The sequence below is a fragment of the Ananas comosus genome, linkage group 10, assembly GCF_001540865.1.
Source record: "Ananas comosus cultivar F153 linkage group 10, ASM154086v1, whole genome shotgun sequence".
In the NCBI taxonomy this organism is placed as follows: Eukaryota; Viridiplantae; Streptophyta; class Magnoliopsida; order Poales; family Bromeliaceae; genus Ananas; species Ananas comosus.
Genome location: NC_033630.1, coordinates 5,913,177 through 5,929,230, shown reverse-complemented (window position 1 = coordinate 5,929,230; position 16,054 = coordinate 5,913,177). Strand labels below are relative to the sequence as shown.

The following is a 16,054-nucleotide window of genomic DNA, read 5'->3' as shown; positions in this document are numbered from 1 at the left end:
ACTTTCTCATAGTACGTAACGCAATCTTCCCGCAATCCCAAACGAAGCCTTATACAAATAGGCCAAAACTCAACAACAAGAGTTTGGTTTTTTGTGAAAGTATAAATGAAAAGTGCATCTCCGAACTTTGGGACGACATTGTGACTAAAAACTTAATTTGATAATATAATGGCTATAAAAATTAATTTTATAATATCGATAGTATAAAAATTTAAAAAATTCATATACTTTTTCGGTGACGATGGTAATTACAATTTTAAAACATTAGGGAAAAACTAATTGTAACTACTTTTGAAATTTTTAGACTATTTATAATATAGAAATAATGCTTTTAACCACTATATAACCAAACTACGTTTAACTATAGTGACCGGTCTTCGCGCCACGCTTTTTCCACTAAGCTATTTCAATCAATAATTTAATAATTAATTAATTCTTTTTGAAAAAAAAGTTAGCAAGTTATCCGCTTTGCTTATATTTAGATTCATTCGTATCTTTTTTAGAAATAAACTCATGCAGAACTGTAAAGTAACTAGACTTTGAATTTAAAATTTCGTATATTAATCATCAAATTTTAAGCCAACTACGCTAATTGGGTGGTTCAAATCACTCAATTTTTTTTTTTTATAAAAAAAAAGGTACAAGCGATCCATTCAATAGATTATTTTAAAATAAATTTCTTAATTTATAATCATACAGTTGGATTAGTGTCAAAACAATCATCCATCACGATCTTCTAAAACTTTTTAAGCTATACATAGTACATCTTCAAATATTTTTGAGCAATACAAAATTCCAGCGATAAGCTAGTTAAAAAGGAATTTTGATCTCTAGCTTGAGCTCTAATAGCAAAACACTGAAAAAATCTAAACTATAAATTAGTTTAAATCAACTATCTAATTTTTTAAAAATTATAAATTTACTACCTAATATTTTAATTTGTCTAATTTATTTGATTTAAAATGACGAAAAATTTTAAAATTTTGAAAGATCGAAATAACTAACTAAAGATAATTTAAAAAAAAGGTAAAAGTATTAAGGAGACTAGTAAATACGCTTAAAGGCTAACAAATCTCTTACCTACCCTACACGGCGTCAAACCACTTTTAAGTTATAACTGCTCCATGTTGCATGCACTCGTCATCTTTTAGTTACAAACTTTAATAAATCGCGCATTGCGTTGGTCCCACTCAACCACTCAACCACTAAAACACACTATAGCTACGCACTTACGTCGTACCAAACTAGTAACGTTTAGGAGAAAAAAAAAAAAAAAAAAAACTAAACTTTAAAAAAAAAGGAAAAAAAAAATCATACAACCAAGCTTCTGTTTTAATTCCTTTTTTTAAAAAATGAAGGATTATAAATTAGTAGACCTTTTTTTGTTATCTATTTATGAATTCAAATATTAAGATGGGTTTTGTCTTTTTTTTATTATTTTATTATTTATTTATTTTTAAATAAATTTTAAATATTATCTTTGTAGTTTCGTACTTTTTTATTTTAATATTTTATGGTTTAAAATATGTCAATTTAATATCCTATGATTTCATTTTTATTTTTTCGACGGCTCTTCTGTTGCTTTTTCGTTAAATCATATACAAAAAAAAATTCATATACCCTATTTATAATTTATTGAATATTTATTTTAATACTTTTCAGGTTTTAACAAAAAAAATTAATAAAAATTATAGAGTGCTAAAATGAGAAAAATGTGAAATCACATTAATAATATATAATTTTTTTAAAACTTTTTTTGGGTGTTTTTTTATGGTGGTTGGAAACTCCCAACTAACGTCTTTATTGCCATGAAAAGACAAGAGTCAAAGTAATCATTGTAGTGACGGGGCTAAACTTTTCTCAAAAAATTAAGTCCAAATAAGCTGGTAAGTTACCTGCTGTTCCTAACAGAAGTGATAAACAATATGACAATTTGATAATTTAAAATTTAAAATTTAAAATTTAATTATTTTATATTTTTAGTTAAATTTATTTTTAAAAAAATTTATGAAACAAGCAATATACTACTAGCATTAGTAGCACTATTTTTTTTTTAATCTCTGTTTCTAAGGTCTAAAATATAAAAAAATTTGGCAAAAACATCCTATAATTATGTCCAATAAACTAAACTATGTTCCTAACTTTTCCCCCATCATATTATAATTATTGTTTAAAATTTGTTATGCATTTAGCCCCAAAAAATAAATTTATGTTGTACAATTTACATAAAAGACCATCTCCTAAATAGGAAAAATTTTCCAATGCACTAATTATATTATATTGGTGATGTGGCATTCTCAAGCAATCAAATAAATTATTTTAGGTTAACCGTCACATTATGATTATAAAAAATATTTTATTATATTTTTTTTAAAAGAGAAGAGATGTGATTAAGACTTCGTTTGGAATTGCGGAAAGGTTACGTTAAGTGCGGTGAGAAACGACGATGAAAAAATATTATATTTGTTTCCGTACGTAGTCGGAATATATTTTCTGCAGTCCCACCGGAAAACGTAGAAGTATATCTCTATATGTTTTTTTCAACTTCATTCTATCTAATAGCGTTAAATAAATCTCAATACCAAACTGTTTGGTATTGAGATTTATCTAACGCTATTAGATAGAATGAAGTTGAGAAAAACATATAGAGATATACTTCTGCGTTCAGTTTGGTATTGAGATTTATCTAACGCTATTAGATAGAATGAAGTTGAGAAAAATATATAGGAATATACTTCTGCGTTTTCCGATAGGATCGCAAAAAATATATCGTAACCGATCCATTGCGATATGCGGAACGCAATATTACGTGTGAAAACAGTTCCAAACGAAACCTAAGCCTAACTTGTTATTGCTCATGTGGTATAAGTGTGACAAAGTGTGACATAGTAAACTTTTTACTAAATAGATAGATAGAAATAAAACTGCATCAGTAAAATTAAATCTCTACCAAAACACAATAATTTTTTAAAAGAAAACTTTATCTGAGACAGTGGTGTAAGAGAGAATTTAGGGAGGAGGGAGAGAGTAAAGACACTGATAAAGCAAAGGTGGGTTTTTTTTTTCTTTTTTTAGAAAAAAAGGAATCACACGTTTTATTTGTGAACATCCAACCGAGTAACATCACCGCCTGAGAACCAACAACACAGCAAAAGTTGTATTCGTAATTTAACTCCATTTATTTAGTCTCTATTCATTTCAATTTTACAATGTTAAATTACCACTAGAAAAAAAAGGAGAAATAAAATAAAAGCATAATCATATATATATATATATATATATATATTTTCCCTTAATCGAAGCTTGTGAGTAACTGTTTCCGAGCTATTTACACAAATAATTCCCANATTCCCTTAATCGAAGCTTGTGAGTAACTGTTTCCGAGCTATTTACACAAATAATTCCCAATATAAACTTAGGAATTTTAATTAACTAGAACACTTTGACATGGTGATTAATCCCAACTATGGTTCGATCATTCCGACCGAAACCCTAGGTAGAGAGAAGTGAAGTGCGAGGAGGGCGAGGGGCGACTAGGGAAGAAACCTGGAATTAGGGTTTGGATCCGGCGCCGACGACGACGACGACGACGAGGGTGCGGCGGCGGCGGCGGAGGGGGAGGAGGAGGAGCTGGCGCCGCATCTGTGGCAGCGCGGCGGGGGAAGAGCGTCGGCGACGAGGATGCGGCGGCAGGAGGGGCAGGAGGAGTGGGATCGGAGCCAGGTGTCGACGCAGGCGACGTGGAAGCGGTGGCCGCAGTGGGGGAGGATCCGGATCTCCTCCCCCTCCACGAACTCCGCGAGGCAGATCGGGCACTCCGCGAGCCCTCCCCCCGCCCCGCCGTACGACACCTTCGGGAGCGCGCGGAGCACCTTCTTCTTCAAGCCCTTGTTCCGCGGCGCTCCGGCGACGCCGGCGCCTCCGGCGGCGCCGCCGGCGGCGGAGGATCGCCGCCACGCGCAGCGCGCGGCGAGGGCGAGGCCGACGACGCAGATCAGCGCGCAGAGGAGCGCGGCGAGGATCACCACCACGTCCGATCCGACGGCGATGGGCTCCGCCGCATCCCCCGCCGCCGCCGCGCCGCCGCCGCCTCCTCCCTGCCCGGCGATTTGGCCGGAGTCCCTTTGCAGGAGCCTCTCCACCCTGGGCATTGGCGCATCAGTTCACCCACCCCCACCACTACGAAAAAGACGACGACGACGACGACGAAGAGAGAGAGAGAGAGAGAGAGAGGGAGAAGGGTTTCGGAGCTCGGGGACTCGTTTATATTGCAACTGAGGATTTGTTTGGAGATATAAAAAAATGGGGGTTGGGGGGAATAAATAAATAAAAATTGGAATGGATAAATGTCAAAAGTCCGCCGCTTTGTCCGGGGACACGAGAGAGGAACGGAGAAATTTTTTTTTTCCTTTTTTCTTTTTCTTTTTTTTCACTCTTTTTTTTCTTTTTTAACGTTTGGACGAAAATGCCCTCGGGTTTGTAATGTTATGACGAGTGATGGCGTGGAAAGCATGCCGGTCCCGGGCGGTTTCGTTGTCCGNGGTTAATTAATATTACCGTGCGAACCAAACACAGAAATTTCACATTCTTAGTAATAGGATGAATAGGAATAAGATTCTCGTATATCTTTTATTCCTAGTAATTTTTCATAATGCGAACCAAACGCAGCCTAAGGTAATCAGGATGACAAGGATAAGAACTGTTTACCTTAAAATGTATAAAATTTATTTGTGCTGTCACTTTTTCTAATTTTACATATTTAATTATTTATTTATTTAGTTTGAGCTAAACTTAAAATTTTGAATGTCTGGTTTATTATCACGGATTTGATTACTATAATTCATACAATTGATACAACTATAATTTTATGAAAATAAATAATAAATCTAAATTTTGTATCACAATAGCTATCGAGTAGCTTATTTTGAGAAAAATTGAAGATTAGGTGTTAAAATTAATTTTTTCTAAAATTGGATAGCGGAAGCAAAACAGGCCAAAGCTCGTATAAGGTCTATACATTTTTGCCGAATGTTTATTTAGGCTCTATCTGGGAAGCAAATATATATTCAATAAAAATTTATTTATTTATTTTGTATAATTGAAAGTATAGAATTTAATTTTTGTACTTTTTAAAATATTTAATATTTATGATTTAATAGGATAGAATAACATATCTTTCCTACAAAATACTTATTTTGTTTTAGACATTTAATTATTATATTTTTATCTATTATAAATTATAATTGATTTTTAGATGAATTAAAATGATATACAAAATATGATATCTATTTATCCAAACTGCGGTTTAAGTCTTTAATGTGATTGATAATTTGTATCTAACTTTTTTAATTATGCAGCTACTTATACGTTTTTTTTTTAATAATGCAGCTACTTATACGTTTTTTTTTTAAATAATGCAGCTACTTATATTTAGACAAGATGCTGTGCGTGGACCCGGAACATAGGGTGTTTTTAGGTGTAAGTTTAAAATAGATCAACTTTGTATTTGGATAAAAATTGAATTGTTTTTAAAAATAAGAAAAATAACGTTTGAATAGATGATGAAATAAGAAGAATAGTTGATAGTTATAAATAAAAAATAATAATATTGTCCCAATTATTGTATTTGAATTTAAATTTTTTATTTTATATTTAAAATATTAAATTTAAATAGATAACTTTTAAAATAGAAAAATTCAAAATTAAAATCTAAAATTTTAAATCTCAAATTTAAAAATTTAAAGTTATAAATTTTAAATTCTAAATTTAAAATCAAATCTAAATTTATAAATATAAACTGTCAAATTTAAAATTTAAAATTATAAATTATAAATTTAAATTTTAATTTAAATTTAAATATTAAATAGTGGTGAGATTAACTAGTCGCATCCCTATTCCAGGGAGGGGGTGACCCCACCCACCAAAAATGTGTTTGGGGACAAGGGGGGATAACCCCTTACCCCCTATCCCCCTTATCCTCCCTCCTTAATCCCGGACCAAACGCTTGCTAAAAGAAAAAAAAATTTTTTGTTAAAAACTCATTTTCCAATTTTCGACTTGTTTGGTTGCAAGAAAAAAAATATTTTTAAAATATTTTATTTATATTTTATGAAAAGCTAGCATTTTTATTTTTAATTTTTTTCAAAAAACAAAAACACTATTTTTCTATAAAATAGGAATTTTTTTAATAAAAACTTAATTTTCTTGTAATCAAAGAGATGAAAAACTGAAAAAATATTTTTTCTTAATTTCTTTTTCACACTTTTGGAGAAACCAAACAGCCCATAAAGCGAGGGTAGGTGGGTTGTTTCCTCGAAAAAGCATTAGGTGAATGGATAACCATTTCCAAGAAAAAAAAGATTTCATAAAAACCACCATTGTTTATAATTTTTATTTTTTGAATAAAAAGTTCGTATAGAAAAAAAAACACTTTTGTTCATAATATTAGAAAAAACCTTTTATAAAAAGTACTATTTTCAAGAATCAAATGAACAAGAAAATATATTTTTTTGGTGAGAAAACTACTTTTGAAAATATTTTTGGAAAAAAATAAACACCCCCTGAACAAATTGAATGGTTAAAAGTGATTAAAACTAGAAGGGTCACGTGTTCAACTGTATAAAATATAATATCTGAAGATACTAATTTCATGGTTACTAGAAACTGGAAATGCGTTGCAATCCTCCGTCCACGAAAACTACGTTGTCGCCTTTTAATCCTTTTCCCCAATATCCGAGAAAACGAAAGACGGATCCTGTGAGCGAACTGCACATCTGGAGCTTTTACTTTGAATCACACAAAGATGGAATCCAATGAACCACCATGTAGTGCGCCTTTTGGGGACCAAGAATCACAAGGTAGTGGTTGAATTGATCTATACATAAAATGAATACAAGATGAAAAAGCAGCATGGGATCCAATAGCATTGAGAGCAACTTATATCAACATGATTAAAATGCTACCTGGTTGAAAGGAAACAGGCAGTGAGGCACACCGCTGCCAAAATTAAACTACACAATCAACCAAAATGAAGAGACAAGGAATAATAAATAAAATAATCTCACAAAAACGTGCCTGCTAATGATTAGTTTAATGAGGGTCCAACAATCTTAGCAACAATCTTAGGAATATATCCTCCGGTAGTGAATTCGGAGTACATTGCGATCTCATTGTTCCACATGAAATGCACCCAGAACTAGGGACGGCATCGAGTGTAATTGCAGAATAACAGATGTACCTTATAAAGCAAGCTTTTAAGTTCTCTCACTACTTTGAATGTGGTTAAATAACCATGACATAGGAATTCCTTGCAAGAACAGGACAAAAAGTTTGCGTCCTCAGTGTTACTCTCAGCAGGTAAATTAATACAGAAACTAGGCAAGCATTATCTGATCGGACTCATATAGGTGAGGTTTCAACCCAAAAGGAAAGAATTTAAATCTCATTGATGACCTCGAGGAGATTGTCGACCTCCTGTCTCAAAGCGGCAAGTTTCTGCTGCAGCGAAGCAACTCGGTTCTCTACTTCTCGCCCGCCCAACTTCTTCTCGAAGCACTCAACAACGGTAGAATGCTTCTGCATTAATTTCTCTTGCATCTCCCTCTCCTTTGCGACCAGCTCCTCTATCTGAGTTAGAGACAAAGCACAATACTACAATTGAGCTTAAAGATTAAGAACGACGTCTAAATGAAGAGGAAAATATCCCTACAGCATAATGTAATATATGTAGTCTTATTAAGCTCATCAATCCTGTGAACTGTGAAACCAAAAAAGAAGAAAAAAAAAGTACATCAACAGGGTTGAGAAAATGATCTCAATGTCCTTTTTGTATTTTCTTGCTTTTAACCCAAATCTTGGGTGCTCCAAAGAAAAGACGTGATTAAGCAGAGAGAGAAAGAATTTAACAATTATATGTAACATACAACAAGACTTCGTCAAAAAGAAGAAAAGTGGATAGTAGGAAAAAGATCCACCGAACCTTGGGCCATATCTGAGAAGCCTGGGGGGATGACTGCAAGAATGTCAACATAGGCTTCAACTCTTTTGTCAATTCCTTAAATTGCGTGTCAGCTGCTTTACGGGCAGCTTTACACGATTGAACATCTCCGGTTCTGGAGAGATCGCGTAAGGAGGATTCCAGCTTATCATGGACTTTTAAGTATTGGTCAAAAATGTTCTGGACACGCTGAACTGTGGCTTGAACCTGGTTCGTTTTAACAGTATGAAAGTTGAGAGGCTTTAGTATCAGAGGAAACAGAAAGCCAAGTTTCATAATATGAAAATGGGATCCAGTGGCTTGAACCTGATCTTTCTATATTTTTGCTCACCAAGAATAACTGAATCGGAGTGATATGCAAAATAAATTATAATTAATTAACATTGCATCCTTTTTCATTGAAAATAACTCAGGGTGCCAAGGAAAGACATTCTTAAAGATATTAAAGTGTACAGCAGAAGCATCCATTTTTAGGAGGACCTGTTTGAAAAAGCAGCAAAAACTATTTCATTACAATCCCGGCAACGAGCTACTGCAGTAGCACAAGCTTCAAATTATAATTTCCACTGTTACTAGTAAAAGCTAATTTTAGCAGTCCATCAAGAAGCACCAAACTTTTTGTTTGGCAAATATGGTTGCTACTTCTTGGACCAGAGAAGCAATTCTAGAAGCCAGGCGCATAAATCTGGAAAGTAAAAAAATTATATGTACCTCATCCCATTGCAATTTTGCCAAATATGAAGCAGAAGTCTTTGAGATCGCCATGTCAGTATGCATGTAAACGATACAAGCAACGAACAGAAGGAAGAAACCAGTAGCCAACATCAGAGGCTCTCTAAGCAGTGAAAGGTTGCTGAATCTATAGAACACCTAAAACCACAAATTGCCAATCAGCAGATCAATTTTTCAGTACTTAAATAGATAGTAGCTCTTCACATAGAATGACGTCGACTTGGCATTCATTATGGAGCTTAAAATGCCCATAAAATATCAAGATAAGTTTCTTGCATATGGAAGAAAAATAGTTGTGTTGATATTTCATCCGTGTGCAGATTCTCTAGGAAGGAAAAAAGAGCAAAGTGCAACATCTGTTTGCATAATTGTGTATAAATATCTCACTAAGACCTACTTTAGCAATCTGGTGGCTAAAAATGCTATTTTTATATTATGGGAGGTCACAAATATCTAAAAGCTCTTACAATCTTCCCTCCTCCAATGCTTTAAAATTGTGGTTGCAATCGCAACTTCATAATATAAAAGAAGGAAAGATTGAAAGTGCTTTTGGAATTTGGGCTCTTCTATAGTAAAACAAAATTCTGCTTTTAGCCACCACATTACTAAATGAAGCCTAAGCAACAAATGTTTTCATTACTTAGACCAAATTCCTAAATAAACAAAATGACAAAAACCTCAATCTCAGCTACTTGCTCAGAGTAAATAATAGCAAGTTCCATGTAGTCTAGGAACATCTATTCCACAGGGATCGAAAGTCGAGATTAAAAAAGCCAACATATAGTTTCTAACAAGGAAGCAATGATGCAACACAAAATATAAAAGAATTATGAGAAACTATAAAATAAAGATGCATAATTTAATTGAAGACAAAAACAAAGATACCTGAAAATACAGATTATGCTCCGGAACAACATTAGTCTTCTCTAACACCACTACAGGCCTTCCAACAATGTCCAGGTGCGAGTACTTCACCTGCAGTGCCAATCAATATGTCAAAAATGCAACAGATCCAGAATGCTAGGATATTAGAAATTAAAAATCTAATCTACCTCTTCTGATTGTTTGGTGTGGAATGGAGCAGACGCAGAAATATCTTTCGAACCTTCAGGCAAAACAACCTGCAGCCAACNTATTTTATTTACTATAATAAAAGAAACGAAAGATTAAATTAAAAATTTTGCTTCTAGATTGTTGGAAAATCTTTCAAATCTTTTAGTAAAATATTCTTTAAAAATAATTCGAAAGTTTAATTTCAGTTTTAGAAAAATTTTGAAAAAAACTAAATAATAAATACTGTAGAAAAGAAGTATTAGAAAAGGCTTGTAGAACGAGGCGTGCAGAGCACTGTCCTAGAAGAGAAATTGTCCCTCCACGTGCGAAATTTTCCGACAATTACTTCTAGCGATACAACATTTATGTTCCACCCAGTCGACAAGCTTTCAAGGTGATGCAAGATGAACCCAACAAACTTTAGGAAATCTAGCGAAATACTAGAAAGCTCGATGAAAATCAGCGCAAAAAATCAATAACGAGAAAATAGAAGAAGACGAGGTAGAGGATAGGGTTTGCTCTTAGGTATGCCCAGGTTTTTGTTGAACTCATGCAATCTCGCCTAATATATATATCCAAAGCAAGGATCTTACTTCAACGCGTCAATTCCTTGTAGCGCAAGATAAGCCTAAGATTTAAGCCTAAGATTATACGGGATACAGATTAGGATTCCCACAAGGATTAGGATAAAGATAAAAATACCAAAAAATAAAAAATAAAATAAATCGGGTGCCTGGACCGTGCATGTCGCCGCACGCCCTGCCCGGCTCGTGCTCGTGCATGTGTTTAGTCGAGAGCAAAACTCTTAATTTCTCCCAAGCAAGTAGTTTGAGAATAAAGGAATATATAAATAACAACAAGATATTTTAAGTTTCCAATGTAGGACTAATCCTCATATGTAGAAACCTTAGTTGGACTTCCAAGTAAAGCCCATCAAGTATTGGGCTGCTCAAGAGTCCTAATAAATTTTAAATCATCAAAAAATTCAATAAAAATTAACCGGTAGAATTTTAGGAGAGAGATATATCTTTATTTAAGGAGTGATAAGCCTATAATCCATTGTAGATTGTAATTCTACAATAATTTCAATCTTATGGCTGGCTATCTTTTTTCCAGTAATCTTTTTTTTTATTTTACTAAAATTTAAAAGAAATCAGCAAGTTTCAACATCCTTGAATGAAAGATTGTAGGGACTAAGCATTTCTTTTTTTTATTTTGCTTCGGAAGATAATAAAAGTTTCATTCAGAATTAGTCTTTCTTCATGGACGTAAACCCGTGACTATTTTTCTTATTAATTCCTCGATTCTATTTGGTATTTCGAATTCGTGCTGCCGCAAGCTTCCATTATTACTTGAAGTGCGATTCCTTACGGAACAAAAATGTTTAAAAATAATTTAACAACCAAATCAACCAATAGTTAAGGATTTTTGTTGTTGTTGTTGTTGTTTTCGCACGTCAAACTATTCCTTCCTACGATACCTAGTTTGCACTACATGCATAAAACCCGCTCAAATTAATTATTCCACTCTTTGCTCAGCGCCCATCCACAAATCTCCGGCGAGAGGCCATTTACATTTACTTCACCGTTGGCGGCCAGCGTGTTCGCAGCAACGCCGACGACACCGCTGCGATAAGTCCTCGTCATTGGGCAGCGGGAGCCGGTCGAAAGCTGCAGCCACGAAGGACGCTAAAACAACCACAACAGGCCCCGCAGCAACCAGACCTCCAACAGCCGCACTGCCGCCGACCACTTGCCCCTGTGAGCCAGCAAGGTAGGCTGTCAGCCCACCACCAACCTCCGGCGATGCCACCTTCGCATTCGGAGCAGCTGCTGCCAGAGTAGGAAAGAAGAAGCACCCCACGAGCGTCAAGATCTCGAACTGCCCGTACAGGGTCACAACACCACCGCCGGGCCGTCGAAGCGTGACGTTCGTCAGGCAGCCGCCGGCGGACAGCACGTAGATGCTGCGACGGAGGCGCATGGCGAAGCGTGCAACACACTCAGCGACGTCACGCCCCAGGGGAACCTCCATGACGTGGGCCCGGAGCGTGCTCGGGCTCTCGCCGGTTACGATGGTCGGCGGCTTCAGCTTGTTCTCTGAGCCGAAACCGTGTTTACGCCGGCACTGTCGCCGCCCCTGGACCTGGTTTCTCCGCTTGGTAGACTTTGGGTCGTGGTGATCAGTGCACGTTGCATGAGAAGCTAATACATTTGCACCTGCACCTGCCATGTCTGGAAACGCTGAAACGAAGAATACCACGGGACTATATATAAATAGGATATATGAACGTATATAAAAATTCTTTTTCCCAAGTTATGGGTAAGCGGTAGGGAGATCTAGTGATTGTTTTTTAAGTTGAAAAATATATATATAAATAAGAAGTCGCTAACATTGCAACTGCCGTGGTAGGGAGATCTAGTCATGTTTATTGCCTCCCCTAACTGATGGTTGGAGAATTGTAAATTATGGGCATCTACTTGGATATTCAAACTGAGGGGTTTTTTTATTTTTTATTTAAGGCCTATTTGGCATTGTCTTTCTGCCTGCCCGTAGCGTAGAGCAAGCTGAATCGAAGCATTCGATGACTCCCTGTCAGTAATGCTGCTCTGCGTAAGCTTGGTAGAGCCGAGAGAAAATCGGCACTACAACAAAAACGATTTATAGCGATATTTTTAAATATCGATACAAATCAAAAAAATTGCTACTAGCTAAATTACCTACACTTTTAAAAAGTGTTGCTATACGTGAAGTCGCTAAGTATATAGTGACAGTTAAAGAGTGTCAGTATAAACCAAAAAGAGTGCTGCTAATTTACTAACATTTATTTAAGCATTTAGCAACCGCCGAAACTCTACCTCGTTGGCTGCGGTGGCGGAGGATGAGAAGAGGGAAGGGCTCTTCATCTAGGATTTCAGTGGATTGAGTAAGAGGAGAAGGGGAGATGGTAATCGATTTTTCTTTTTTTTTCTTTTTTGTTTGTAATCGGGCCGAATGGGCTGAGTAGGGTGGGTTGAGTAGAGTAACCTTTTATTTTTGGTTGGATTGGGCTTTTTATTTAGGCATTAGTAGATTTTTTTTTTTAAGTTTTAGTATAAATGAGACACTTACACAAAAGTGTCCCAAACATGTATCGCTATAATCTAATTCTGTTGTAGTGCGGGGTAACGAATATAAGTATTATGAAAGAGTATTAGTGATAATATTAATGATTAATTAGATTAGAATTAGATTAATTACTTTATTTAATTATTAGATTTGGTAGTTTAAATTGTAAGTAAGTCAAAACCTAATTAAGGTAGAACTCTATTTAATTAGTTATAAATAGAGGGCAGGGAAACGTTAACGGTGCTGGTAATTAACCGAGCTAGCCTATTGTGTTGTAGCAATGCCGTGAAATATATATGCAATTAGGCTCAGCTTTTCTACTTTGTTTTTTTACAATAAAATTAGTTTAGTTTGCTTCCGCCAAAATATATCAGATTTTTTTATTTCTCGTTTTTCTCTCTTCTCTTTTCTATTTTACTTTTTGTAAAGATTTTAACTTATCATAATAAGTATATAGAACGGTATTCGTTGAAAATCCACTATTGTAACAACTAGCTGATTTAGGATTTATAATTTTATTTCAACTTTTTCACACAAAAATATCTCTCTAGACTATTTTATCTATCAAATATTCTAAAAATATCTGTGCCAAAAACAAAAGCACGGCAAACAAGCAGCTAGGGGCCGCTCTTCCAATCGGAGCGCGCTAGCTCACCATTGTTGACTCAAGTGCTTGGTGCTATTAGGTTTTCGGCCTTTGGATAAAGGAATGTGTGCTGGTAGAATGAAAGTGATCTCCGATTAGAATGATAGTAGTCCTCTAGAATTGAGTTAGTGGTTTGCTGAATAGTATGATCTAACAGTGGAAATGGTCAAAGGGATAGATTTAACGGCGGAAAACTTGATAGCAACAAGCACTTGGTATTATCAATAGTATAGTAGCCGGGCTATATATATATATANGGCTCAGCTTTTCTACTTTGTTTTTTTACAATAAAATTAGTTTAGTTTGCTTCCGCCAAAATATATCAGATTTTTTTATTTCTTTTTTTTCTCTCTTCTCTTTTCTATTTTACTTTTTGTAAAGATTTTAACTTATCACAATAAGTATATAGAACGGTATTTGTTGAAAGTCCACTACCGTAACAACTAGCTGATTTAGGATTTATAATTTTATTTCAACTTTCTCACACAAAAATATCTCTCTAGACTATTTTATCTATCAAATATTCTAAAAATATCTGTGCCTAAAACCAAAAACAAAAGCACGGCAAACAAGCAGCTAGGGGCCGCTCTTCCTATCGGAGCGCGCTAGCTCACCATCGTTGACTCAAGTGCTTGGTGCTATTAGGTTTTCGGCCTTTGGATGAAGGCTTGGTGCTACGAGGCTTTCGGCCTTTGGATGAAGCGATGTGCAGGTAGGATGATAGTGATCTCCGATTAGAATGATAGTAGTCTCTTAGGATTGAATGAGTGGTTTGTTGAAAAGTATGATCTAACAGTGTAAATGGTCAAAGGGATAGATTTAACAGCGAACGGTCAAAATCGAACGACATCCTAAAAATGGATGATTGAATCTTTCAATCTAAGATCGGAGTTATTGATCTTTATTTAGGTAGTGAATAGAATTTTCTATCAAAAATTCATCCTATTCCGATTCTTTTACACCGTTAAACTAGCAAATATTTCATACCGGCCGTTAAAAATTATCAATTTTGTAAGCTTTTGATCGTAGGGTAATGATATCGAAAAATTATAAAATTTAATTTCTAGAAGTTTTAAATGCTNATTAACTAATATTCAACCAGCAAATTTCTGTCATCTATAGATGGCTTGTTTAGATAACAAACACAGGAAATAAATATGCAAATTATGTAAAAAGTTACTGGTTGAGAGTCCTGAGATTAAACCATCAGAATCAACTATACTGTTCCAACATCATTGTCAAAACATAATGTCATGCATATTTTCAAAAGGCATAAAAGACAGCAGAAAGAGGATTGTGCATACCTTCAGCGATGAAAGAACTCGTACAATATGTGAAGTCAAATCAATCTGCAAAGAAGAAAATTATGGCGGTGATTACCTCAAACTTGAAAGGCAGTAGCTGATTCAGAAATCATAATCAATGTAAAACACATTGCAGAAGAGAATCCACAAGCGAGCTAGTTGTTGTATCAAAAATCATTATTGCAGAAGAAATGAAAATGCAGGAATTATATACTATCGCTTAATCATTAACTTAAAAAGAATGAAAAACTCATGCATCAGTAAAGCAATTTTCGATTTCTAAGGATCAAAAGATATAGCGCCACGACAGTAGGTTAAATATATGGAAACATGATCTTGCGTCCATGACAAACATTTCTATTCAGCACCTCTGAGGAATGAACAAAACAATAACCAAGCTTCAAGAAATTTGTTTCAACCTCCATTTTTCCACAAATGTTTTCTAATCGCGTCAGCCAAATGGGACAGCCATATCAAGATAAACACGTTCATTCCTTCCAAAAAAGACAATCACCTATTAACCACTAGAAACCCTACCTACCTAAAGATAAGTACAATCAAAAGTTCATATATGGGTGTATTTATAACGGACGAGGGTCTTCAAATATCTATTTTTAAGAGCCACAGATCTATTCCTAACAACAATGAAATACTAATATCCTGTCAAAGATTTTTTTTTAAAAAAAAATATTAAATAACATGATTATCACAACGAGATCCACCAACCAATAGACTTGGAGAAGTTAAATTAAACAAGCAGAAATGTGCTTCAAGCATAGTTAAAGTTAATGATATTAGTACCAAAAATGATCTCAGATCAACCTCAAACACACTCTTAAGCAACCAAAATCACTGTCCACGCACAAACATATGCTTCTCCTTGCAATCTCGTGTCGTAATCGGATTATACTCAAACAAATCGCGACAACATAAGCGATTACTTGATCAGATCTGATCTACCACATTGCAATCTCGGATCAAACTACAATTACAGTAAATGGAGAGAAATCGAAGCAACGAGAAGGCGCGAGGAGAAGAAGGGCACGAACCTGTCGATCGACCCTGGAGATAACGAGATCGGACCGCGCCGAGGATGAGAGGAGGGAGAAGACGAAGAAGAGGAGGAGGGCGAATCGGAAACCCATCGTCGTCGTCGTCGTCGTCGCGGATCGCACGGGAGCTTTGCGCCCCTAAAACCCTCCCCCTGGGTGTGAG

General features: G+C 35.2%; 2 protein-coding genes across 2 annotated transcripts; both read right to left on the bottom strand.

Annotated features, from left to right (window-relative positions):
• LOC109716841 (RING-H2 finger protein ATL80-like) lies at positions 3,348-4,341 on the bottom strand. Its single transcript, XM_020242443.1, has one exon. It carries the CDS (start codon positions 4,149-4,151, stop codon positions 3,534-3,536), a length of 618 nt encoding a protein of 205 aa, XP_020098032.1. The 5' UTR covers positions 4,152-4,341; the 3' UTR covers positions 3,348-3,533.
• LOC109716679 (dolichyl-diphosphooligosaccharide--protein glycosyltransferase subunit 1A-like) lies at positions 7,044-16,054 on the bottom strand. Its single transcript, XM_020242223.1, has 8 exons — positions 15,889-16,054; positions 14,781-14,884; positions 11,401-12,047; positions 9,781-9,872; positions 9,614-9,703; positions 8,708-8,866; positions 7,979-8,203; positions 7,044-7,626 (listed from the first exon to the last, which is right to left on the bottom strand). The coding sequence occupies exons 1-8, from the start codon at positions 15,982-15,984 to the stop codon at positions 7,435-7,437; spliced, it is 1,605 nt and encodes a 534-aa protein (XP_020097812.1). The 5' UTR covers positions 15,985-16,054; the 3' UTR covers positions 7,044-7,434.